General features: G+C 32.3%; 1 protein-coding gene across 50 annotated transcripts in view; it reads left to right on the top strand.

Moving 5' to 3' along the window:
• The window catches only part of LOC128998717 (twitchin), a 236,502-nt gene that overhangs the window by 45,632 nt on the left and 164,347 nt on the right, over positions 1 to 26,523 (top strand). For 20 of the 50 annotated variants that reach the window (XM_054425006.1, XM_054425004.1, XM_054424990.1 and 17 more), the window contains exons 10-30: positions 255 to 569; positions 2,274 to 2,364; positions 3,532 to 3,704; positions 5,034 to 5,201; positions 6,388 to 6,467; positions 7,413 to 7,576; positions 8,508 to 8,650; positions 9,601 to 9,669; positions 11,866 to 11,925; positions 13,550 to 13,594; positions 14,296 to 14,325; positions 14,979 to 15,029; positions 15,602 to 15,670; positions 16,101 to 16,166; positions 19,165 to 19,224; positions 19,518 to 20,831; positions 21,833 to 21,916; positions 22,194 to 22,283; positions 23,402 to 23,455; positions 25,261 to 25,320; positions 26,184 to 26,249. In XM_054425006.1, the coding sequence (XP_054280981.1) occupies positions 255 to 569; positions 2,274 to 2,364; positions 3,532 to 3,704; positions 5,034 to 5,201; positions 6,388 to 6,467; positions 7,413 to 7,576; positions 8,508 to 8,650; positions 9,601 to 9,669; positions 11,866 to 11,925; positions 13,550 to 13,594; positions 14,296 to 14,325; positions 14,979 to 15,029; positions 15,602 to 15,670; positions 16,101 to 16,166; positions 19,165 to 19,224; positions 19,518 to 20,831; positions 21,833 to 21,916; positions 22,194 to 22,283; positions 23,402 to 23,455; positions 25,261 to 25,320; positions 26,184 to 26,249 (3,252 nt within the window). Of the gene's footprint in view, positions 1 to 254; positions 570 to 2,273; positions 2,365 to 3,531; positions 3,705 to 5,033; positions 5,202 to 6,387; positions 6,468 to 7,412; positions 7,577 to 8,507; positions 8,651 to 9,600; positions 9,670 to 11,865; positions 11,926 to 13,549; positions 13,595 to 14,295; positions 14,326 to 14,978; positions 15,030 to 15,601; positions 15,671 to 16,100; positions 16,167 to 17,546; positions 17,746 to 19,164; positions 19,225 to 19,517; positions 20,832 to 21,832; positions 21,917 to 22,193; positions 22,284 to 23,401; positions 23,456 to 25,260; positions 25,321 to 26,183; positions 26,250 to 26,523 lie in introns of those variants that run through there. The other 30 variants (XM_054425009.1, XM_054425008.1, XM_054425000.1 and 27 more) reach the window with 13 other exon arrangements.

Genomic DNA, 26,523 nt, shown 5'->3' with positions numbered 1-26,523 from the left:
TACTAAATCCATAGAAAGTTTAAAAATAAATCCACCACTACTCCCTATATTTGAAGACATTTAGTTTTTATTATTTAAAAATAATAGCTTTATGAGATTAATTGATATGCAATTCTTTCCATTAAATATTTTAATTAATCGGAGCTGTTACATGGAGCTAACTTAAGTCTCGCAGACTGTTCTGGCCAATTCAAAGACTAACTTGTGCTCTCAAATATAATTGTTTTCAGCCTAACAATTTATGTTTTGTTCAGGATCCAGTAGGACCAGACAGTGGCACTTACCGATGTCACGTTCAGAACGAATACGGAGAAAGTAACGCAAACTTAAATCTGAACATTGAAGCAGAACCTGAGGCTGAAGGCGACCCACCAATATTTGTAGACAAGCCTAAAATACGCTCAGAACAAGGAGGGAAAATAGTTGTGATGGAATGTACAGTGTCGGCCAATCCCAAGCCAGACATTATCTGGTACCACGAAGGTAAACTTCTCTCGCAGAGCAACAAGATCTCGTGGAGAATGGAGGAGAAGGGAAACAACACATACTACATCAGGCTGGAACTTAAAGTAAGTAGAAATGCTTAATAGATTTGAATTTGTCAGTTGTTTTGGAGGAAAAGCACTTGGCTAAGGAACATATTAAGGAAGAAGGAATTGATACACAACTATCTTACCTAAAAAAAGTTCCGGTTAATTGAAAGCTTACAAAAAAAGATTGTAAGACGATAAACTTGATATTTCGCTCCTACAAGAGGCTTCTTCAGAAGAAATAAGTTGAATGGCAGTTACACAACTCGTACTTTTAGAACTAAAATTCTTTCAATATCAAGGTTAAGGGTGTAACATAGAGCACAAGGGTCTAGGTTTTTAGGATTTTTGAGAGGATAGGCTTACCTGAATGGGAAAGAGTCCAAACTGGCACAGGAAACACAAAACTTTAGAATATTTCACTGTGACTGACAGCATTTTCAACTAAGGAAGAGAGAGTTTTCTTTATGTCTTTGTGTATATAGTTGTAAAGTTTTGTGTTTCCTGTGCCAGTTTGGACTCTTTCCCATTCAGGTAAGCCTGTTATCCTCTCAAAAAATCCTAAAAATCTTTCAATATCAAGTTCATTTGTGCACTTTTTCTGTGCCTTTAGCTACCTGTATCTTTTAGGTCAGTTTGTTGAATATGTCTATTGACTCTTTGAACGATAATTGTTATAGATATTGATTTAACAAATGTATTATATCACCTCAAAAATATAATTAGCCCACTGTAATTAATACTAAACCTACCCAAAATACAGTAAATTGAAGAAATATGTATTGTATATTTTATTGAACACTCATATCAACACCAGAAAAATTGTTACCAAATTAAAACTTGGAAAAGAAAATGGCCCATTAGTCTGAATGCTAGGTTCAGTACCTGTTGCCATTCTGAGGGTTCCTGGGAAGGATGAATCATAAAATCTACCACTGCAAGTAACCACTCACTTGATGGTTAATTTTTTTCCTCCAATGTTTGATTCCATTAAGACAACGTTTTGAAAAGACAGAATAGCTTAGTACTGTCTAAAGCTGGGGTTTCCTAGGCGCGTAAGCGGAACGGATAGTGCGGAGAAGCGATTTCTGCTCGGTCAGTGACAATCCGCTTCATTTCTAGGAAAACAGTATCATTAAATTACCTAAGACAAGTCCGTGCTTCGCTTCTGCGTCTAGCAAAACCCAGCTTAATCAATAAAAGGTGGAATAACCCTTTCTCTGAAGCTATGTTTTAAAATAAATTAGTTGTTTTTGGACTTCGTGTAGGTGTACTTTTGGAAGTTGGAATTATCAGTTTTGTGGGTCTGCGGTTTCAAATTTGAGAAAACATAGACAATGGGTGCTGTCTTAACCATTTTCTTTGAGATTCTGTTAGTCTGCATAAGACATGTTGTATCTCATGAGAAGCAAGTATTCAATGGTGTACTGTCTTGGTTTTATTACTACGAAGGGAGATCTTTTAGAGATACACACATATTTATGCTATTTATTTCTAGTATAGAGCCTTTCACTTGAAACTGGTACACTGACACCATCAGTATTTATTTTTTTTATTTGTTTTTTATTATTATTTTTGGAAAAAAGTTATTATAGTCTTCCAGAAGCCAATCAATCAGTCAAATAATTATGCAAGTTTACATAATACATAAAGTTGCATATACTATGATGTATGGTATTGATTGACATTATAAATGTTTGTACAATGACACTTAATACTTAATATTTATTTTCCCTGTTTTAGGATCCTGGCAAAAAAGATTCTGGCCTTTACAAATGCAACATTAAGAATCCAAGTGGAGAATTGAATGCCAACCTAACTCTAAACATTGAAAGTAAGTTTACTGTATACCTATTTAAGAGTGAAATTTTTTTGATTTAATGTTGTTAGTTAAAAAACACTAATTCAATTACTGTGTTTCACCTATGTACGTGTAAAGTTTGAGAAAATTCTAAAACCAAGCAAATAAAAACAATATTAAAAAATTTAAGCCACAAGTCTCTTAAACTTAGTTTCCAGTTGATTCGTTGATTGTTGGAATAAACACTTCAACATGAAAATCCCACTAGTTGCAAAGTGTCTTTTGAATGTGTTAAAACAAATGTGTCTAAGGAATATGCCTTAGTCACAAGACTACAAGATCGCGACACTCATCCTACATTCATCGCCATTCATTCTTGGCTTAAAATACCTACTTTGTATGGTTGCCATTTCAATGAAAAGTATTAAACGTATTGAAGTAAAGTATTAAACCATATCAAAATCAAATCTGCTTCCTACTTTTCAATAATTCCAGACTTTTCCTGATTAAGTCTTTCATAAATAACCAGACCCTATAGCATTTATTTTCCTGCTTAGTTGGTCGATTATGTTTAACAGTTCAAGCTATTTTTATTGGCTTTTTATTTATATTAGTAACGCGGGCTAAAAGTCCCAGAGGTCCCGGGTTCAAATCCTATCAATCGCCAATGGATTTTATCCTTGTGACAATGCCATGAACTTCTAGGACTAGTAATGTTTAAAAAATGTTCCTGGCTAGAGACTAGCGTCCTAGGGTGCGAAGGTGGGACTAAAAAAATATTAGGTCTTTTTGTTTAGTATTTTTTTGTTTTTTAATGTAAAAGCTTAAAAATGTTAGTTTGGTCACCCTGGGATTTTTACTGGCGTTATTTGCCCTAGCATTTTCCCTCCACTGCCTAGAAAAAACTTAACAATGAGATATACTCAAATCTTTGGTACAAACACCATCGAAGTACAGAAGTGAAATTCAAGCATATCATATAATGGGACAATGTATTATTATTCTAGGCTTCCATGGTCACAGCAGATTGTCAAACCTAAGTGTTCGGGTGATAAGCCCGTTCACCACGAAGTTTAACTTATTTAACAACATGGCCATCACACGAAGTTCTAGATTTGTATTAGTTATTACTACTCTAGGCTTATGTGATACCCAATACTTATTGTATTTCTTCCCTTTAACACCATGTTTCTGTTTTAGTTGTCCCTGTCATCAGAGAAGTACCAAAGGTAGTAACAATTACCAAGAAGAAGACAGTTATCATTGAGTGTAGAGTTAATTCAGTCTTTGAACCAAAATGTATTTGGATGAAGGAAAAGACTGCTGTCAAAGAAGACTCTAGACATTCAGTTAAAATTGAAGAGATGAAAGAGGTGTGTATAGATTTAAATGAAATACTTTCAAAAATAAATTATATTTGCTCTAAGTATTCCCTTGAGTTTGGGGAGTAAGCTGGTCTAGTAGTGGAGCGCCGGACTTCAGTCTCTGAGGTTTTGGGTTCAAATCCTGCCAAATCACCAATGGATATTATCTTTGACTATTGATACAACCAGATATTCCATTCCCATTTTAAATTTTACCGTCAGATTCTAAATCAAAATTGTCGTAGTTGAGGTGAGCCACTGACAGATTGCGCTGATCTTAATTACCAAGTCCTCTCGAATACACAAACTATTTTACCAAGTCAAACTAATGGAATGACTTATTGTGAGCTATAGCAACTGTTATGACCCAGTAACATGGTCAGCAATAAAAGATTTTAGACACTAGTGCATTCAGTGACTGGCTCACACAATTTCGTGGTTTTAAAATAAAAAAATATTGGCAACAGCTGGTCCATATAGATGGGATGTCTAGTTCAGTATCCAATAGTCAATGATATTATCTGAGTGATAATGTCACAACCCCTAGGCCTAGCCTGAAGTAATATGAAAAACGATCATGGGCTAGAGCTCGCATACTAGGAAAAAATATTCCCTTTAGTTCAGTTAGCTCAGATCCCAACCCTAGGCTGAATTTAAAAATGACTATAAATAGTCAACAAGCGTTTTTCTTAAATTTGCTAAATCATATTACATCTAGTCCTACTAGTATTGTCGTAAATGTAGTAGTATAGTAATTATTAGTGTACTGTTTATTTCAAAATGTTTGTAAAAGTCTAGAAAACATAACGTTTAGTGTGTTTTCGTCACATTTCAAGTGTAATCTACTGTATTGTGGAAATAGAAGCTGCTTGCCACAAAATTGTAACTTTTTAAAATTTAGTTTTAAAAAAGGTACGTTCAATAACTTGCAGCAATTACAAAAATATAGAACATGCAATAACTAAAAAAAGATTACGTTACTTACCAGGTGTAACGAAGGTTATAATTCTATTTCTTTCTATCTTCTATAGTTAGACTATCTGTTCACAATTTTGGTTATTATAACTGGTGTGAAAAAAAATATATCATATAAATGTTTTTGTGTGTTATTGTTTTCACACTTTGAAATTATAAACACTTTGGAATATGTCTATGAACATATTCACATGAACTAAACACTATACAGTGTGAGTAGATGTTGCAATAAATGACAATAGGAATTCTTTTAAAGGAAAATAATTCAGCTAGCCTATTGAGCAAATTATGTTGACAAAAAGGTCATAAAACTTGAGTGCTATATTGCTATTTGATTTATCTTTACTCTCATAAACATTCCAGGGTGAATACTCAGTTCGTCTGGAGATGTCCAACTGTACCGTGGAAGACAAGGGAACGTACAGGCTGATAGCCAAGAACGAGAAGGGTGAGGCACAATCTCAGACAGTGACGATCACGGAAATACCTCAGGGCGAACCTCCTGTCATCAAGGAGAAGCTGAAATCAGTGGTAAGTATCAGACGTTATTGGTATATATTGTTTATTTATTGTGGAGACGGATCAAATTATTCATTAACACGTTCGCTACCACAATGGTACTAAATTTTTCATTCATATGGACCAGAGACGCACATATGCGATGGCTGGTCGCATATTTGCGTCAGTGTCCCAATGCTTATATCTACAAAACCGTCTATTTGAAGGCCCTGAATTCTCTGCAGTGGTCTACAGAGATGTCTGTCGTATATGTGCGTCACTTCTGTGGATATGATGATTAGTGACATCATATGATAGTTGGCAAAAATATTTTTACTTTGCTGCCTCACTGGCCCGTGGTCTGCGTATACTGTGAACCAAGGGACATCTGGTCTAGATGTCTAATATTAAAATGTACACCTCAGTCCGTGGCAATGACCGTAGCGTCACATATATGTGGAAATCGGTAGTGAACGTGTTAAATGGTGCAAAATAAAAACAGTCTGTGTTAAAGTTATCGTTTATTCAATAAACTATATCGAATCAAAATTTACAATTTTTTAGCTGACTAGCTGAGTGGTTAGTGCTTCTATGTCAGGTCGCCGGTTTAATCCTGACAAAAGTCAGCAGTTTTTATTAAATTTGTTTTTATAATATGGTCTTAAGTCTTATAGTCCTGACCAATGAAACAGCTTATCTTGGTCTGTAACAAAGCCACATATTTAATCTGATTACAATAAATAAAATGATTGTAATTCCACCTTCATGTAAAAATGGTGAACACGTAATAGTATATTACGTTACTAGTCCGGAAAACATTTGTTTACCGGGCTAGTATGGTTGTTCGCATGCGAAACAAAGTCGAGTATGGGATTATCATATGAGTAATAATTTCATTCTACACTGACCTTGCGTACATGTTGTGCACATTGTACATAATGTTGCGTTCATTTCTAGCTTACTGTCTCAGAGTTATAATAATAAAATGGAGCTTATAACACTATTGCCTAAAGTCAATTACAGTCCCTGATTTGGTTCTCTTAGTGGCACAGCATGAATTTGTTGATTTAGTGCAGAACTTTGGACACCAAGAAATGTGATTTAGTCAACATTAAAATTGACCAAAGTTTGATAATTGTTTTGTATTTGTTTGATTTGAAATTAACATACTCGTAGGTCGTTCAGTAATTAATATTAATATTACTGTATTGGTTTTCAGACTTTGACAGAAAGCAAAGATGTTGAGTTCAGAATCACCCTGTCATCGACTGACACAACTACTAAGGTGACATGGATGAGGTATGTAACTCTAATTATGGTTCTTTGATATGCATTCAATAAAATTAACGGTATCGACAATCTGACATTTACTTTCTCCCATTGGTTTGTCAATAACACTTATCATGGGTAAGCAGTGGAAGAAACCATATTTTTAATTGGGTCACAAAACTTGCAATAACTTTTTAACCTTATTTTACAGCAATGTGGACTGTACCATTTTGTCTAGAGCTAAATAACATACTAAATTGTAAAAATTCATTCTAGCCGTATTTTAAGTAAATCCGATATTCCATTATTTAATGTGGTTTTATGGGAAAATCACCATTAAAAATCGGAATTTCAAGAAAAAAACACGATTGAAGATACCACAGATTTGTAACCACAAACCAAATTTAAAACTACTTCTTTGGGTTCAGGGGGACACAAAACGGATACATCCAACCGAAAACTCAAAATCAGTAATCTATACAAATCTGTAAAAATTTGATGTTTAAATTATGGTCTATTGGTACTGAAAATTCTCCGCTAGTTAAAAAACACCGCTAGCTAACCAAACCAGGTGTTTAAAGCGATCATCACTGTATTTTTTTAAACTGTGTAAGTGTGTAGGGTTTAAGACCTGGTATGGTTACCAGTAGAAAAGCAGTATTAGCTTTAGTAATAATAAATTTTGTAATATTTACCAACCAACATGTCAGCATGATTATAATCCGGATTGTGGCACTATTGTCAACATGTCTCCTGTGATCACAGAGATGTCATAATTGTCACCCGTGGCCTGTGACACGGATAATTGCTGACGATTGGAACAAATCCTGTTCGGAAAATCCTGAATCAAATGTATTCCCATCACGATGATCAGGAATATATTTTTCCAAAAAAACCTCTGAAATATTTCTACCCGTCCATCCCTATTAGAAACATGAACTACATCGTGGATTAATATTATAAACCTTTTTACAGGAACTCTCAGACTATTACGAGTAGCTCGACTGAGACAGTATCATTTGACGGACAAGTGGCTAAACTAAGCATCAGCAAAGTAACAAAGGAGTTGACTGGAACTATCAAAGTAATCGTTTCCAATGAATTTGGAACCGATGAATCGACAGCAGAACTTGTGTTAGGTAAGTTTGATAAGTGCATATAAAAGCTATCAATCGGTTCTATGGACCATCATAAAATTTGAATACATTCATGTCTCACAAAATTCCACAGCTTAATCATCCAAGTACATATACTGTCATCGGCTACTTCGTCCTTTCATCTCTTCTTTGGGTGTACAAGAGGTCTTTTACCAAACTAGACTTTCCTTTTCTTACCATAGTTTCACTTCCTATACTTTTCACATTTCCAGTCCATTTCAGACTTGTTTAACTTCCGTGCTGTGCTTGATACTCCATTCTTTTTTATTTTGTCAGTCCAAAGAGTTTTCTGGCCAATTAATTTTTTAAGGTTACTAGCTTTTTCTTAGCACCTTTGTCTAGAGTCCATTGTTTGGATCTAAGAGAATAAGTGATATTTTTCTGATTGATTATTATAAATTTCGCAATCCTGGGTAAATTTGTTTAAGTTCTCATCATTCATAAATAGTGTCCATGAACTTTTACTGGTCCTAGCCAAAGTGAGTTTTGAGACATGTAATTGTATCAACACGGATTTAGCTAAAATAAATGGAATATGTTTATATTTTCTAAGTATTAGAGATGGTAATTCATTTTAATTTTTTTGTTGCAGAGGTGAGGACTCGAAAACAGCTCGCTGGTAGACTTAACCTAAGTAATCTAAGAAGGGGTAATGTAAAAACAATTCATTTCATTTCATTAATCATATTTCGTCCAATATGGTGTACTGTCAAATGTACATACGTGTATTTGTCTTATGTTTAAACTGTAAATATTACTTTTTGCATTAGAAATGTGTCTTTACTTGTTGATTAAATTCAATCAGATTTATACTGTGAAGCATGAATTTAACTTAATGTACATACAATATTCTGACAAGTAGTCTAGTGGTTGTGTTGTCTGTGGTGTCCGACGTATGTGTTGTTCCTCAATTAGGAAAAAGAAGAAAAGAAAAAAAAGAAGGACGAAGAAAAGAAAAAGGAGGAGGAGAAGAAAAAGGAGGAAGAAAAGAAAAAGGAGGAAGAAAAGAAAAAAGTTGTGGAAAAGAAGAAACAGGAAGAGAAAAAGGAAGAAAAGGTAATTTTAGTATATTAACCTACTACACACTATAGTCTTACACCTGTTGCCACTCAAATCCAAGTTGATATTTAGCCTCGCCAACAAGTTGTCTTCAGACTGCTCTGTCCTTCCACCGTGTCCACTTCTCAACCAATCCATCTTATATCTCCAGGCACTTGGTCGCTCCATCTTAATATTCGTCTTCCTTCTGGTCGACCTCTCCACACCCTTCTTATTTTTGCATTCTTCTCTTTTCTTCTCACATGATCTTTACAGGGTGTCCCAGAACTTTCTACCAACCTTCTAAGTTATCATTTTGTGTCCAAATTATCAAGTTACGAATTTCCAGAACTCAAAAATTACCTGTAGAGCCGCCATGTTGTTTTTGATAACGCCTCTTTGAAGTGAATTGAAATTTGATGCATGGGTAAGCAACTCAAAGACCTATTTAAACTGAAATAAGATAATTAATATATCGTAAATAAAACTACTGGTCGGGAGAGAGTTCAAGGACACCCCTGTATAGTAAGCGTGGTTTAGTAAATAAAATTATTACGGAAATTAATGTAAAAAGTTAGTATAATAATGTAGATGAAACATAATGAAATGAAAGTCAATATCAGTAATAGTTTGATGTAATGATTTACAAATCCTTTTGGACTGGGTATAGCACATGATACTGATACTGATATCAGTAGCACACGATGAAAATGATAATGAAATACGTATTGATCAAAACTTTGACCCTCTCGATTTTCAATATTTCTGGCAGAAATAAAATTTAGATTGATAAAATTAACTGATCAAAATTTAGCTAGATAAGACAATCTCTGCCTACTACAAGACAATATTTGATCATATTCTTCGAAAAAGATGTAGTTTAAATGTGGATACTGAATATACATCCGGGTTCAGTTAATCCGGGTACAATATTTAATCAAACTCACGATCCTCTGTTGATTTTTCAGAAAGAAGAAGTGAAACAGACTAAAGTGGAGGAACTCAAAGTAGAAAGGAGAAAGTCTTCTATCACTCAGGTAATCAACATTATTTTTACTTATTAGTTTTTACCAACAGACTATAAAATATCATATCCACTCATAAAATACCTTGGTTGGACTTCTTATACAATTGTGGAAAGTTTTGAGTCGTAATATCCATTCAAAACTTCATATACGGTACTGCAACTGCAGTACTTTTTCCATACTAAAAGATATATAAAATATATTTACAGTTCGTTCCACTAATGACCTCATACAAAAAACATTGGAACATACAGTTCAGAAAACTCTTAAGTTAAACAAGAAACCATTGTGAATTTTGTTGAATGAAAATGCATGTGGGCATGTACTTTATTTTTCTTCTTTTCCCTTTTTTCTTGCATAGAAAATGAAATATACTATATCAAAGTATATAGGTGAATATCCCCACATAACTTTAATCAATTCATTATTAATGAACATTAAAGAACAATGAGAATTGATAAAACCTGTAACCATTCTCTAGTTTTCAATGTTTTTACTCGAATATTTTTGTTCTTTGTTTAAGATGCCTAAATTCTAATTTTATGTGAATGTTTAATGTGAAATTTACCTTCCAAACACAATTGATCTTGGAAAGGGAGAAATAGAACTAGATCTAGTTTCAAATGTTTCATGTAAATTATGGGGGATCTAAACATGTCAGACCAGTGAACCTCACTAATTATTATATGAGATGTTTAAATAAACGGAAAATTTCAAGCCACAAGGAAACAATAATAAGGGTTATTTGTTCTTCTTTTAAAACCCTGAGACCAATGTTATACAGGATGTCTAGAAACTTTCAGTTCCGGTTTTATGGATTTGTTTCTCGCATCTAGACAAAAATATTTCACAATGTATACAATAGCCAAGTATATCTGTCTGAGGATTAATTATACCTACTACATTCTTAATAACAATTGATCCATTTAAACTTAAGTTTGCTTTCTTAAAACATAACCCAACCACTAGGCTTATTGAAGATCATGTGTGTAACACATTTCAAATTTTAGCTTATGCTATTTCAAAATATATAAAGCGTTTCAACTAAATTATATAAATCTTTTTGAAATGTTCCAAGACCCGTCATTTTGAATTGGCAAAACCTATATTGTGTAATTAATACATAGGGTGTAGAAATTACCTGTTTATAGGTATTTTTAACATACTTAATAATCATCCCAAGATTCAAAATTGTAGCCCAGATACGTATTAAGAGCTTAGAAAAAAATTATGAAACTGACATAATCATAATCAACATAATCAACTGACATAACTAGGCCAATGTTTATATTGTGCAGTATGTATGTCTGCATGTATGTCTGACCTAAAAAACTCCTGTAGCGTATTTGTTGCCCTGACCTAAATCACTCCTGGAGCGTAGTTTTCGCCCCGATCAAAAAAGCTTACGAAGCATATTTGATGCCCTGACCTAAAACACTCCCGTGGCGTATTTGTCACCCTGAACTTAAAACGCTTCTGGAGCATATTTGTTGCCCTGACCTAAAACACGTCCCGGAGCATATTTGTTGCTCTGATGCCCTGACCTAAAAATGCTCCCGGAGTGTATTTGTTGCCATGATCTAAAACACCCCCGTGGTGTATTTGTCGCCCAGACCAAAAAACGTTTCTGGAGCGTATTTGTTGCTCCGACCTAAAAACTCTCACGGAGCGTATTTGTCGCCCTGACCTAAAACTCTCCCAGGGAGTATTTGTTGTCCTGACCTAAAACACTCCCGTGGTGTATTTGTCGCCATGACCGAAAAACGCTTCTGGAGCGTATTTGTTGCTCCGACCTAAAAACTCTCACGGAGCGTATTTGTCGCCCTGACCTAAAACTCTCCCAGGGAGTATTTGTCGCCCAGACCAAAAAACGCTTCTGGAGCGTATTTGTTGCTCCGACCTAAAAACTCTCACGGAGCGCAATTGTCACCACATCCTAAAAAAACTCCCAGACACATTCATTTTTCCTTTGCCAGTGATCGCAGCTCGGTTAGTGTATCCCATTTAATGTTACTCACTTTTAATATTTGTTCGGCGACCAAGTTGCCAAGTGTGGCCATAGCCTAAATAGCACCTGTGAGTTCTACGACTTTGTCCAGGAAATTAAGATTCTCTAGAGTGTTTCCCAGATTTTGTTATGCATCGTGTTTTACAAGTGATTTTAATAAGACCAAAATCACTCTTCATTTGCATGGTTGTGTTTCACAGAAAGAAGAGATTGTTAAGATACAAGAGTCCAAAAAGAAAGACGAGAGGAATGGACCAGAGGTTGGTATTGGATAACAACTAACCATTTACTTTTGTGATAGGGGTTTTTGTCGGTTACTAATACAAAGTATAGTTTTAGTTTATCTGAGTTTGCAAATAATTTTTTGCAGGTTACATGTTTCAAGAACTACACGCTTTTTTGTTGTCGATACCGAATTATAATACAAGTGAATTGATCATTTTTGTCAGAGGTTTTAAGTTATCAGGGATAAATACACAAACATTGAATACAACATACACCAAACCATTGCAAAACACATTTAGAAAGTTAGGTTATGACTAATATATTTTTACTACTTCAGATTTAACTGTTGTTTTCTATAAAACATTTTCGGATCATTAAAAATATCAGTATCATCATTGAGTATAAACGTAACGTTACGATTATACTCAATGGTATCATTGAGTAGTGTATTCCTAATTTAAGTTGATGAAGATTTGTTTATGTAATTTTACCTTATGAAAAAGAGGGACTCAGTAAATTGTGGATTTTCACTATATCCATATTATTGAAGCCTGTAACATATTTAAAGTTAACAGTGTTATTATGAGAGGAACAATAAATAGGGAAATTGTTTGTCGTGAAAAGCTAACTGTAGTACAATGGGAAGAGTAATACTTAAATTGTTTTTTTCCGGCCTCACAAAAAATATATTAAACAAATCAACATCTAAATGATCTATCAATATTTAATTCAAGTTAAGCTGTACATTACTGAAACATAATACGTTTATAACTGTGAAAATCATCTATTTTTTCGTTAGTTTATATTTAACCTAGTAAAAACACGAATCCAAGTATTGTGAAAATGCTATGTTGATTCTGGACAGTATCCAGCAAAGATAGGCCATCCGATCTAGAACATGTTGATTGAAACCGTAGGCCTACTGATAAAAATTTCTTGGCAGAACAAAATCAAACCCCAAAACAGGGTCACTACCGACCTCTAAAATAGGAACCTCCTCTGCCAAAATCATTGAACAGTTTCTGTTTTCTTCAAATAACTTTCATTTGCTCCTAAAATTTTCAATAATTTCCTTAAGCATATAAATTCATTTACTCACAGTTTTCTTGTAATCTCACACATTGCGAGACTGACCGAAAAGTTTAAACATATAAATTTAATCTAATCCACAACCTTGGTACAAGCAGTTTTACACGTGTTGGCTATTTTGAGAGTATGAGTTAAGTAGTTAGGCGCAACTGTAGTTCAGATGGGACACTTATTAAAATGAATAATAGTTGTATTAAACGCAGCCAGAAACTATTTGCAGCTACACCTTTAACTGTAGCAATGAACCTTACACGATTTAACTCCCTCTAGAATTAGAACTACCTCAGATTAGTAAAACGTCTGTTGAACTAACACTTGATGTCATTAGTAAAAAAATTTTGAAAATGAGTTCTTGACTATGATGCAAGTCAAAGCTACAGTACATTCAAGTTTGATTTTTGTTACTCTATTTGTATTTGTACACATTTACAGACTTAACATTTGTGATAGAATCACTTTTTTTATAAACAAATGTTTTAGCTGTTTGATAACTCACTATCTTAAGATCACTTCATTTCTAATCTCTTGTAAATTGTTGGGTTTGTTTAACATTTATCAATTTTCTTTAAGGTGGTGGAAACGAAGACGGAAAAAACCTCCTCCAAAGTGGAAAAGGTAAGATATGGATTATTAAAAAGTGTGAACATAACTTTTCTGCCTAAGTTTCCATTATAGTTGCTTATCAATTTTAAAATATTTTTAATATTATTTTTTCAAAATTTGAACACTTTTTTGGATATTAGATTTCCAATGTTGCTTTCAGTCCTACAGCCTACCTAAGAGTACCTAAGAGTCTGGCAAAACTACATCCTAAAAATCGGTAAATCAAATTCTTAATCACCATATTAGGTTTTATTGATTTTACAGAAATTAATTTAAAATCATCTAATAACTCTTTAACCATACATTTACTGGTAGGTATCTATAGTTTCTGTATAAAACTTACACTTATACTGTTTTAAAAGATGGTAAATATATGAAAGATGGTGATGATGATCAATTTCAATTGGACACTCCAATCATCATCAGACCCAACAGACTTCATTCACTTATTGGGTCTGATGACGATCGGAGTGTCCAATCAAATATTGGTGTCTTGTTAAAACAGTATAAATGTAAATATATGTTCCAAGTGCTATTAAACAAATTTATATTTACTTTTTGTTAAACATAGTGTGTTGACAATTCTAGTTTTTATTTAATTATGTATTTAATTTAATTTTTGTTTAACTTTTTTTTCAATTGTGTATTATCTAGGACAATGTAATTAAATGTCTACCTGAATTATTATGATTAATTTGTTTGGTTTATTTCAGAGGGAGGAGATTGTAGAAAAGAAGAAAGTGGTGAGTAAAAATGGTGTAAAAAAAGGATTTGTTGCATAAAACTATTTGAAACAATTTTAAAATTCAAAATATTTCCAACTTTTTTGACTTGGTGGTGGCACAATTTTGTTGTTTTTGTTCAGAATTGTTCTACAAGGGTTGTGCATATTCCTATGCATTTTTCAATTGAATGTTTTTACCCTTTTTTGTTTATCAATCCACTGTGCCAATGTCTGATTCAGATTTGTTCAAGAAAGGTTTTGCATATATCTATGCATTTTGGTATTGAATGTTTTTGTCAGAAATCAACCGTGACAATTCTTTAAAATTTGCATGCATATTTATATTTATGCATTTTGCAATTGTTTTTGTGTTTTTGTTGATCAATAAGCTGTATACTTTTTTCAGGTAGGTTATGAGTAGTGTTTTTGTTCATTGTAAAATTGTCGTGTACAGAAACTGATTTTTATGTGTTTTGTTGTTTTGTGTTTCATCAAGCAACCTCAAGTCACAGGTTGTAAAAATGAATTCTCAGAAAAATCACATACATTATCCAAAATATAAACTATCAAATGTTAAACTAATTTTACACGATTTACTTCATATATGATTATTAGTGTTATTACAAGTGTTATTGTTTGAATGTCTGTGTTAACATTGTCGCATGCTTCTAGACTCCTAAAGATGAAAAGGTTGATGATAAGAAACCAACTCCAGCGAAAAAGGTACGTAGAAAATCTACACCAATACTTTACAGAACTTACACATTTAGTGGTCTAATGTTAGGACTAACTTTAGTATCACTGTTACTGTCATTAATATGTTCATAACTTCATGTTAGGACTATGTATATGCTTTTCAATGTTTAATACATCACAAAAAAATTCTACCATTTAAAGTTGTAATTAATGTAACTTTAACAGTCATTTGAGTGTTGATCTAACTTTAAAACACATATTTTGATCATATTAATGTTAATAAAGAATATTTAAATTGAGTTATATTTTCTTGATAAACAGTGAGTGATAGTGCTGTTACAATTTCAAAAATGCTCAAAAACCTAAATATGATACAAATTCCAACACTAGAAATACCTAATGATGTTTTAGTACAAAAAACATATAATTTAATATAATACTATCTGTGATAACCATTGGCTTTGATTGTAATCAACAGTTTAGCGATTGATCTAGTCTAATGATCACACAATTACTTGATTGAATATTTTGTACACTTTTACCACATATTTGTATAACCAATTATGTTACATGTGACTAATATTGTACATTGTAAACAGACTGAGGTAAATGACATACACAAAGATAAGGAGCCAATAATTGAAACCCCAGAGGAATCGGAAACCGAGGTAATAACATTATTTATAAAATATCTAATGTAAGAAAAATAAATACTAGCACAGTAGTATAAATAATAGTTTTGTTAAACTTTCTCACAAAAAAAGTTTTTTTTTACACATTAAAAACTGGTAACTTTTATTTTTGAACTATATTACATTTCAGTGACATACATTTCTCTTTAGATTTGAAACATCAAATCAAATATTTCTTATTCTAATTGTAAATACAAGAATAGAGCTAATTGAGAGTACAATATGTTTCTTATGTATATAAATGTATATATAACAAGCTTTTTTGTATAACAAAGAACACAATTTTTATAAGACACATAGTTATAAAAGGCTTGGCTAAAATTATAAAACGTATACAATCACAAATCGTTATACATCCATGTCATGTGAATGCATCTAACCTTTCATGCTTCCATTGTTGATGCAGAGTGAAGAATCAGTCGTGGAAATTAAAACTCAGGGAACTAAGAAGACTGACACAAAACCAGTAAAGGTAGACATTAGACACATATTCAGTTTTAGAACTAACATTAAACGAGTTAGATATGGTTGCAAAATGACACAATCCCTTTCTTTAGTATACTTTATAGTCGAGTTAAATGGTTTAAGAATAGGCAAGCAATACAATAACAAAATCCATTTGAATCAAGTCCAGTTCTTTTGTGTGATTGTTTTGAAACCAGCTTTTAATGGATTGCGGACCTTTATTTAGGGTTGTAACAAACAAATAGACTTTAAACGTTTCTCGTGGACAAGAATAAGAAAGCTCTCATAAAGTAGTTTACAGCATTTATAATCTTAATCATAAACTAGTTTTGTCTGGGATAACATCATATTGAAACATAACTACTAGATATTCTCATCTGTACTTATAAAATAGTTTCAGTTTCAAACTCAATGACTCTTCCTTTCATATTCATATTTCCATAGATAGTCACAGTGGGTGAGGATTTTCATACCTTGATATTTCTCCTTTTTATTGATAAAAGTATAGTTTTAAGTAATTCTTGCACACAAAGTGCTTTTTATTTTCGTTTATTATACTGTACTGTATTTTAAATACATTTACATTACTTACACACAACAATTTTGATTGACATGGATCTGTAAACATTATTAGATAGCCAACAACCTGTTATTTTTTAAATACTGCACCTATTATTGCGGATACTTCTTTATTTTAGATCTATCGTAGGTTCTATAGTATTAAAAAACCACTTACCGGCTAAGAAACACGCAAATTAAATTTTTGACAGTCAGTTAATTCTAAAGTAAATTACTAATTTTGTTGCGTTTTTTCCTTAAGAGTTCTCTTAATCATCGCTAAAACTACACACCCTATAAATAATTATCTCCAAGGCTTTCTCAAACTAGAATCAGCAGTATCAATGGTAAGCGTCCAAACATTGACCATCTATTACATAAGAGTCCTGAGACACAATGAACCATCTATAAGTCGGCTTTCGGTTTTAATTGGGTGTTTAGTACAAACAATGTGACATGATCCGGTGGCTAACATTTCATAATTGAGATGTTAATCTATCAGTGTATTTTTACTAATGGGTTGGAAGTATCATTAATGCCGCGAATAGGACGAGGGACGTTGCCAGATCACATAATGCAGCTTGTATTTTACAACAGTAATGAATCACGACAAACCGACACGGATCCGTAAACACTATCAGATGGTTGGCAAACGCTTATCTCGCGTACATCTCGCGCCTATTATCGACGATTTTTATTTCGGATCCGTCATAAGTTTCGGTGGGACTTAATGGCGTTGGCTGGTGGGCTGTTCATAATTCTTCTGCCAAAGGATGTGTAGCCTTACCTGTAATTGTGGGCTGGGTGCTGGTAGCTATTCATGAGGCTATTACTGTGGCTATTCATCGGTCTATAGCTACACGAATAGATCGGATTTCGCATTCTTCCCCCCTGCCAGCCACCTTAGCCAGCTGGCTGATATTCAATCAGTTTATGGAGAGAACGCCAGTTGGGTTTGCGAGTTGTGTTTGGACGCGTGTGATGGAACCCTTTACCACTGGAGTCGCTCTTCGGAGCTGACACTTCAGGTTTGACGTTTACTTCATTGCTTTCTTTTATTTTGTCCGGAGATCATCATTCTATATCTTTATTCAGTATTGTATTCATTAATGTTTTTTGTGACACATAATTTTTATCATGTAACTGGTAGGTGGACATAGAGTCAATTCTGTTCTGTGTGCTCTATGTGATTGTTTGTACCAGTTCTGTATAAGTTTTTTTTATTAAAAATTTTTAGCTTTAAAAAACTATAAATTTATTTTATATCTAATATTTTTTACAAATACCATGTCAATCAAACTGTCAAATTTTTATGATTGAATGATCAAATATTGTTAGATTTTTATAACCCAAAATTTGTTCATCTACAGATCTAACATGTTTAAACAGGAATAAATGCAGACTATAAATCCATCCATTGCAAAAGTATTGCTTCTAACTATTATAGAGTTGTATAAGTTCATATTATATTGTACATAGGCCTATAGTCGTTTAGTTCTCACACTACAATACTTGCACCTAGAATATAACTCATAGGTTGACATTTGATATTTTTGTGATTTGCATTTTCACATTTTAACAATGCTTCAGACATAGCAAAAATAATTAATACATTGCTTTAGTTTTTAGTTTTTCAATCACAAAATTTGTTGTATGTTGGCCTCATTTTGGTTGTAAAGTAAAACCTTGATAGCAAGTCTCTCTTGGGGATTATCAAATAAGACTTGTTATCGAGGTTGTTGAAGTTTGCAGTATGTGATTTTGGGTAGGTAGTACAAAATGAAGAGTATTAGAAAATGACACTTTTTGTCATGATTGACTTGCCATTGAGAATCTTGTTATTGAACTTTCACTGTATAAACAGTTCTTTAGCAGAAATTAGAAATATAAATTTATTATCAAATCTTAATATTTTGTACATTTAACTTTACAAATTTATTTGAGAACGTAAAAAGTGTTTCCATTAATTCAAAGCTACTTTATTTTTTACTGGTAAAAGTTTTTTTTCAAAACATTTTTGTCTTTTAAAAAGAGATTCGTTTGAACTAAACACTAAGGATAGATTGTGTGATTCTGTTTTTCCCCAAAAAATATCTTTCTTAATTTACATTCCATTTGTTTCATATCTAGTGGAGGGCTAGTTTACCAAGCTATAGCTTGTTCAGTGTAATTTTACATATAGCAAATACAACACCAAAATGACATTTGTCTATTATAATTTATAACAGAATTAATAGTAAAACTACCAAACTATGATACATATTTCTGTTTGTGAATAACATTTTCATCATTGTGTTATCTAATCATCCTTAACCTAGGACCGTAAACATTTGTTCAGACATTTATTCTGAAATATATTCAAACGATTTTCACATCCACAAGCCTATTTATTAACTATCAACAATAACATTAACAAATGACACATTGTGAATATCTTGTTTATTTAGGATGGAATAAAACCTGAAGTTCCTAAGCCAAAGGAACCAGAGAGGAAACCTTCCATTAAGGTAAATCCATTAAATAGTCTTTATATTACATTTCTTACACTCTTTCAAAATGGTTTTGATTTTAAATTTCACTTTAATGCTATCCATTCAAGTTTTCTCATGTATATAAGACTACACTATATGCTTTTCAATAGCTTACGCCACTTATTTTAAAAGGCAGACCCTGTATATAAATATATATTTTTTGTAACTATAACTATTAGCTTTTAGCCATAAACTATAGTGTTATACACATTTTTTCGTTTTATGTTTAAAACCAAATGTGCTTAGCATGGTTGTGTTGTGTGATTTAGGGAGACAACAAAGCTGACTCTGAAAAATCCATAACGGAAAATGAGAAAGTTAAAAATGAGGACGGTAATTATAAATCACAAAACAACAAAACTGATAAACTAAATGAGAAAGTTAAAAATGAGGACGGTAATTATAAATCACAAAACAACAAAACTGATAAACTAAATGAGAAAGTTAAAAATGAGGACGGTAATTATAAATCACAAAACAACAAAACTGATAAACTAAATGAGAAAGTTAAAAATGAGGACGGTAATTATGAATCACAAAACAACAAAACTGATAAACTAAATGAGAAAGTTAAAAATGAGGACGGTAATTATAAATCACAAAACAACAAAACTGATAAACTAAATGAGAAAGTTAAAAATGAGGACGGTAATTATGAATCACAAAACAACAAAACTGATAAACTAAATGAGAAAGTTAAAAATGAGGACGGTAATTATAAATCACAAAACAACAAAACTGATAAACTGAAGACAAATAAACCCAAACCCGAGGAAAATGAACATGAACAGAAAACTGTAGAAAAAGACACAGAGAAATTAAAACCTTCAGAAAACCCTACCGAACCGAAGACTATTGATCAAAAGAGAACCGAACAAGAAACAAAAACAAAAACAGAAACAGAAAAAGTAAAATCTGAACCACAACCACAAAAAACCGGAAAAACAACACCCGAACCATCCAAAACTAATGATCAAAAGAGAACCGAACAAGAAACAAAAGCAAAAACAGAAACAGAAAAAGTAAAATCCGAACCACAACCACAAAAAACAACATCCGAATCATCCAAAACTATTGATCAAAAGAGAACCGAACAAGAAACAAAAACAAAAACAGAATCAGAAAAAGTAAAATCCGAACCACAACCACAAAAAACAACATCCGAATCATCCAAAAATATTGATCAAAAGAGAACCGAACAAGAAACAAAAACAAAAACAGAAACAGAAAAAGTAAAATCTGAACCACAACCACAAAAAACCGGAAAAACAACACCCGAACCATCCAAAACTATTGATCAAATGAGAACCGAACAAGAAACAAAAACAAAAACAGAAACAGAAAAAGTGAAATCCGAACCACAACCACAAAAAACAACATCCGAATCATCCAAAACTAAACCTGAACAAGAGGAAATAAAATCAGAAGACAACAAAAGCGAAGCAACCAAATCCACACCAATCTCAAAGGAAGCTAAAACATCAGTAAACGCTTCTGATTCAGATAAAACACAATTTGAGGACAAACCTAAACACGAAACAAAACCTAGGGAAACAACCAAAGAGGAAACACTTCTTACAAAGGTACATTTTACATTACTCTTTGCCTTTTCACAGTATTTGACAAACCCACTCACAAAATAAATCCATTCACGTAACACTTTCCCATAGAAACACCATTCTGAACCTGTAGGACTTTTGACATCTTCACCTTCATTTGTACTTTGTCTTTCATACAGATTCACATGTCGTAGTAGAGTTATGATTCCATGAAGAGGGTATGATTCAATTGAGAGTCAACTTATGATCATAAATAGCTTTGTAAATAGTGCTTTTGTATTTAACCAATAAATGTTTAAGATAAACAATCAAGAATGTAGTATAACCAGTAATCATATTTGTTATGTAGCCTGTAAAACTGTAAGGACCAGTTATCAAAGCATGTATATGTGATCTGATCTATGTGTGGAATATGAACATTCTAACAAAGGTTCTTATATCGATTAAAACTTATTATTTTATTAACAAATACAAATTTGTATAGTCAAATTCAAAATAGTTTAAACCTCCTCATGCAACTCAACATACTTAAAATAATAAATTAAGAGACCATTCATGGAATAATTATAGGGGCCGTAATATTTATTGTGCCATTTTTTGCTTTTAACAATATTTTCATCTAGTCTTAAACTATTAAAAATGTCCTGTCATTGCATGATGCCAATCTGTTGATAAAAATATAATAAACATTTTGATTCTTATATAGGAATTACATTTTATGTAGTTAATAGGGCAATAAATATTGTTAAGTGTGTATCTTTTGCACCATTGACAGAAAACATAGCTCAGATATACCAGTTACGCAAAAAGCTAAAAATACCGCTAAACAACTTACCACTCCAAATCATAACAAATGCAGATCAAAAGGTTATTTAGTAAATGTCAGCTGATTTAAGATGACTGTTGTCACAATGAAAAAATGGGAATTAATAAATAATCTGGTTATTATTGTATCTAACATTTTCACTGAAGGAATTAGATGGTACTAACCTAACAATAACTTAATTCTACTTTGCATGCTTTAGGAAAAAACAATACCGGAGGTAAAGAAACCCGAACCAGAACCAACTAAACCTGCCACCACTGCCAAACCTGTTGAACAGCCAAAGGTACTATTTTACACATCGTACAACAAACTTAAATTTGTCAATCCTCAATTCCAATCAATAACTACATCTCTATCTATTCAATTAGTTAAATTTTTGAATAATTCTTTTCTAATTTTGGAATTTTGTTGGATAGTTATATGCATTTTTTTTAAATGTATTTTTTTAATTTTTTATCTATCTCATTCAGTTAGTCATAATCTGTAAAAAAATAGATAAAAATTAAATACACTATTTAAACAAGTTATAATTTGACAATATTAACACTAGAGTTTATTAGATCAGACGATATGATCCGATGGCATTTGTTCCGAGTTCTGACGAGGAAGAAGAAGAGTCGGAAATGGTAGAGTTACAAAACGTTGGAAAGGTAACTCAACGCTGCGCAGTAGAACTCTTATCTGCCGTAGAATCTGTATTCTTTGTTAATTTTGTCTGTTCTCAGCGCAAAGTGATTGTCCTTGTCCGTTATAAAGCCTTTTGGTATATTTTATAGTAGGAGTTGAAATCTGGTGCTTATTTGGTTCCATATGAAACGTTATTGGTATATTTTGTTGTTGAAGTAGAAATTATATTTGAAAGCTTACAAAATGTTGGTGCTTCTGAAATTTTATCTGAAAGTATTAAGCTTCTAAATCTATGCCAGTTGATCAGTTTCTTAGTTTTTTGTCGTGGTTTGTATTTGTTGTTCTATTGATGGATACTTATAATAATGGTAAAGCTTTTAGCTGTTGAATATTGTCAATTGCTTTGTCAAACTCATGGCTTACAGAAGTTCTTCGCAATTTTTTACAAGCCGATGGAGAATTTTGTATTTCCTTTTGCTTGCACAATCCACGAGGAAAGTTTGATACATACAATTTTGAATTTACCGAACCAACTTAAAAATTACCTCAGCAAAATGCCTTATGAGTACCCCATGTTAAACACAACCATCAATTGAGCTCTAAACATTTTAATATATGATACACAAAAATAAGTAATTATACAAGCACTTCTTTAAATAGTGGGCCTATTTTTATAGTTACACCCTTTATATAAATACATTTCATAATTTTAAGCACCCACATTTAACAAATCAAATTTAAACAAACTGTTGATTGTAAAATCCCACTGCTGCATGTTTAAGCTTATTTCAATGTGTTTGATTTTTGTCTGTTACTAAGTAACTAACACAAATCATGTTTTTTACTGTTATTTTGAACATGTGTTTAAATTTCAGCACATTTTAGTTTTTCAGTTGTAACAACGATAAAAAATATAAAATCATGATTCCTGGAAGAAAAACAAATAAAATCATCATCTGATTTAATTAAATGTAATTTTTCGCACATTTAAAGCACCTCACTTAACTTTAAGATAAGTAAAAAAAAACACGTGAGCTTCAACTTGAGACCTTTACACTTAAGGTGACTTATATGTTTTGATGTGTTTGTAAACTGTATTGCCTGCTGTGACTGAATTGTATGTTTGTTATTGTGAATGCAGGAGCAGCCAGAATCTGCTAAACCCACAGACACACTAAGGAAACCTTCAATCAAGGTACATTTTATGAATTGCAGTTAAATTAGACTTCACTATAAGTTTTTCCGAACGGTTGTCTCTTGATGATAGTCTATAGATGATTATCTCTTGATGATTGTCTCTAGATTATTGTATGTAGATGATTGTCTCTTGACGATTCATTGTCTCTTGATGATTGTCAATAGCTGATTATCTCTTGATGATTGTCCATAGATGATTATCTCTTGATGATTGTCTATAGATGATTATCTCTTGATGATTGTTTGTAAATATCTCTTGATGATTGAAGAGACCATAATAAATAACATTATTATGAAAAACATGTTGTGAAGTCATGACATTTTCATCTACATTTTTAACAAAAGTATACACTAAATGACTAATCTGGAAAGTCTTATAGCCTATAATCATGATTTTGAATCATGAGCTATAAAATGAGTGTTGTGTTATGACTTATAATGATTATTGACAATTTATGTAAAAATTATGGGTCACATTTTCACAAAATATTTACAAGCTATAAAACAGTCGAGTCTACCCAAAAACATTAGTAATTTAACAATATCTGTATTAAAATAAACCTAATTTTCAATATAGGTTAATGTATACATAAGTGTTAAACCATATTTAGCATACACATTACAGTTGAACCTTGATTTGTTAACTAATAGTTCACATCTTCAACAACATTTTTTTGAAATTACTCTTTCACTAACTCAGCAGTTAGTTACTTTCCCATCACGAAATTCTTGAAAAAAAACACAAAAAAACTGAATGTGTATTAAAATTCATTGTAGTAGCCCCGGAACTGTATTAATCATTGATTTCATATTTTATATTACCTGTCTTCAGTTCCAAATTGTAACATCCGTAGATGCTACGTGTTTTAGCGAGCTGCCATTTTCAAACATACAGTCCAGGAATGTACATTTAAAATCCGCTTGTGTAGCTTGTTGTTGGTTCACACACATGACACTTAACACACGACACATAAATAAATAATACTTTTAGTTTGATAGGCCTATTATGGGTACGAAACATTGCCGTTACACGACCGGGAACAGACTGTCGGCGGAGGGTTCAATGAGCGCTATCGAGTTGAATTGTCTTTTTTATGAGTTGTGGTCAGCTGTTCAGATAGGTTTCTTTGTTGGAGTAGGGCGTTAAAAATAATGTTCTATTTAAACTGTAGTTTATCGTTGAGGATATGGCTGTTGTGATCTGGGTTTGTTATGGATTTATAAATTTTGAACTCCTCCGAGACTTCAATTTTACTTCCTTTTTGACAGTAATGTAGAACTTGTAGACCGGTGTTAATGTCATTCATATCGTGATTACTGTCAATATGGTGTTGGGCAAATGTTGACTTCTGTGTGTCTGTTCTTGGATCCAGGCGGTGTTCTTTATAACAGGTTTTAAATGCTCGCCCCGTTTGTCCAATGTAAAATCTAGGGCAGTCTCTGGACTGTATGCTTGACAATGGCAGCTCGCCGAAACATGTAGCATCAACAAAAGTTACAATTTGGAACTGACGACACATAATATATAATTAATACTAGTGAATGTGTACATCATAATGCTCTATTTTTTGTGCTATTGAAACGCTAAATAAGCAGTTACAACAACTGATATCAATACACTTTACCAATTCTGCTTGAACAAAACCATTTCATGTATGTTCAAAACGTCTTTGCCTCTATTACACATAAAAAAAATTCTCCCTTGAAAACTAACTCATCAAGGATTCAATGTATGTGAAACGCATGACAACATATGTGTGTCACATGAATGTTTATGTGTGAGCATGTTATGTGTTATCCTAGGAGGAGGAAAAACTTGAACCAGCAAAACCAGGAGAAATTCAAAGGAAACCTTCTCTTAAGGTGAGAATAAAGTGGTTCACTTTTTCACTGTAAATATGTGTTTGTGTTAAGTCATGCATTGGGAGCACAATGCTTAGAAATATTATTATGGGAATACTAATTTAGTTTTAAACATTTGCAAGTTCTATTCTTGCACTATGTAACCTCATAAATAAATTTGCATTACAAATTTATCTGGATTGTATTTTCGGTATAAATTTTATTCAACTCTTAAATCTATAAAGTAAAAGTAATAATTATAATTTCACCGAAGTTTTAAAAGAAAAAAAGGGGTTGACTTGTCTTAGTTTGGTTAAAATATTAGTTTAACTTGTTGCTATATCGAGCATAATGTGTGTGAGCTTATTGATATGAAAAAACTGATTAAACGTAACTCTTCTAAATTAATCTTGAAAATGAAAGTCAGCAAGGTGAAACCCTGAAGATAAATTAATTTTGTTCTTAACATCAAAGACATTTAAAAAAATATTTTTTTCAAAAGGAAGTATAATTTTGATGTAAATGTAAATGATAAATTAGTAGTTTTTCTAACTTATTAATTATTAAAACTTAATAGGAATAGGAATTAAAGTTTTAAATGAGTTATCCAGAATATCCGAGGATTTAAAATTTAGTTTTTTAAAATTTCCATTAACCACTTTCTTGTAATCTGTCCTCTGTTCTTCTAGAGACTTTATTTAAAACTAACTGATCAATTATTTCAAATCATATAACAATGTTTCTAGAATCACTGAGAAAGGTATGACCCTTGGAGCTAAAATTAGCAAAAAAATAAGACTTATTTGAATCGACTGATTCCTTCTGTACTAAAAAGATGTTTTAAATAACTATACTAACTATTATTGTTTAAAATCCTATGTCAGGAGGCAGTTTCAAGACCAAAAGAGGTTTCTGATTCAGAAGAAGAGCATGATTCTGAGTTTGAGGAGGTAATTAAATGATTTTCGAGGAAGAAGAAAGCTGTCATCCCATGTCGTCGTCTGCTAGAGTGCATGTTGTATCTTAGGCATCCCAATATGGTTGATTTGCTCTGTTGGTGCTGTAGTATGTGTATTGTCCGAACGTCCAACATACACATCACAACATCACGGTAGTTAATCAGAATGCTCTTGATTATTCTACTTAAACATGCCAGGCAAGGTCTGATAAGCAAAGATTTCAGAGAGAAATAATGAAAAAAACTGATCTTAACATTTATTAAAT

The sequence above is a fragment of the Macrosteles quadrilineatus genome, unplaced genomic scaffold (assembly GCF_028750875.1).
Source record: "Macrosteles quadrilineatus isolate MER2022 unplaced genomic scaffold, UCM_ALF_1.0 Scaffold_7__1_contigs__length_78375512, whole genome shotgun sequence".
NCBI lineage: Eukaryota > Metazoa > Arthropoda > Insecta > Hemiptera > Cicadellidae > Macrosteles > Macrosteles quadrilineatus.
This window is presented reverse-complemented; position numbering and strand designations above follow the sequence as displayed.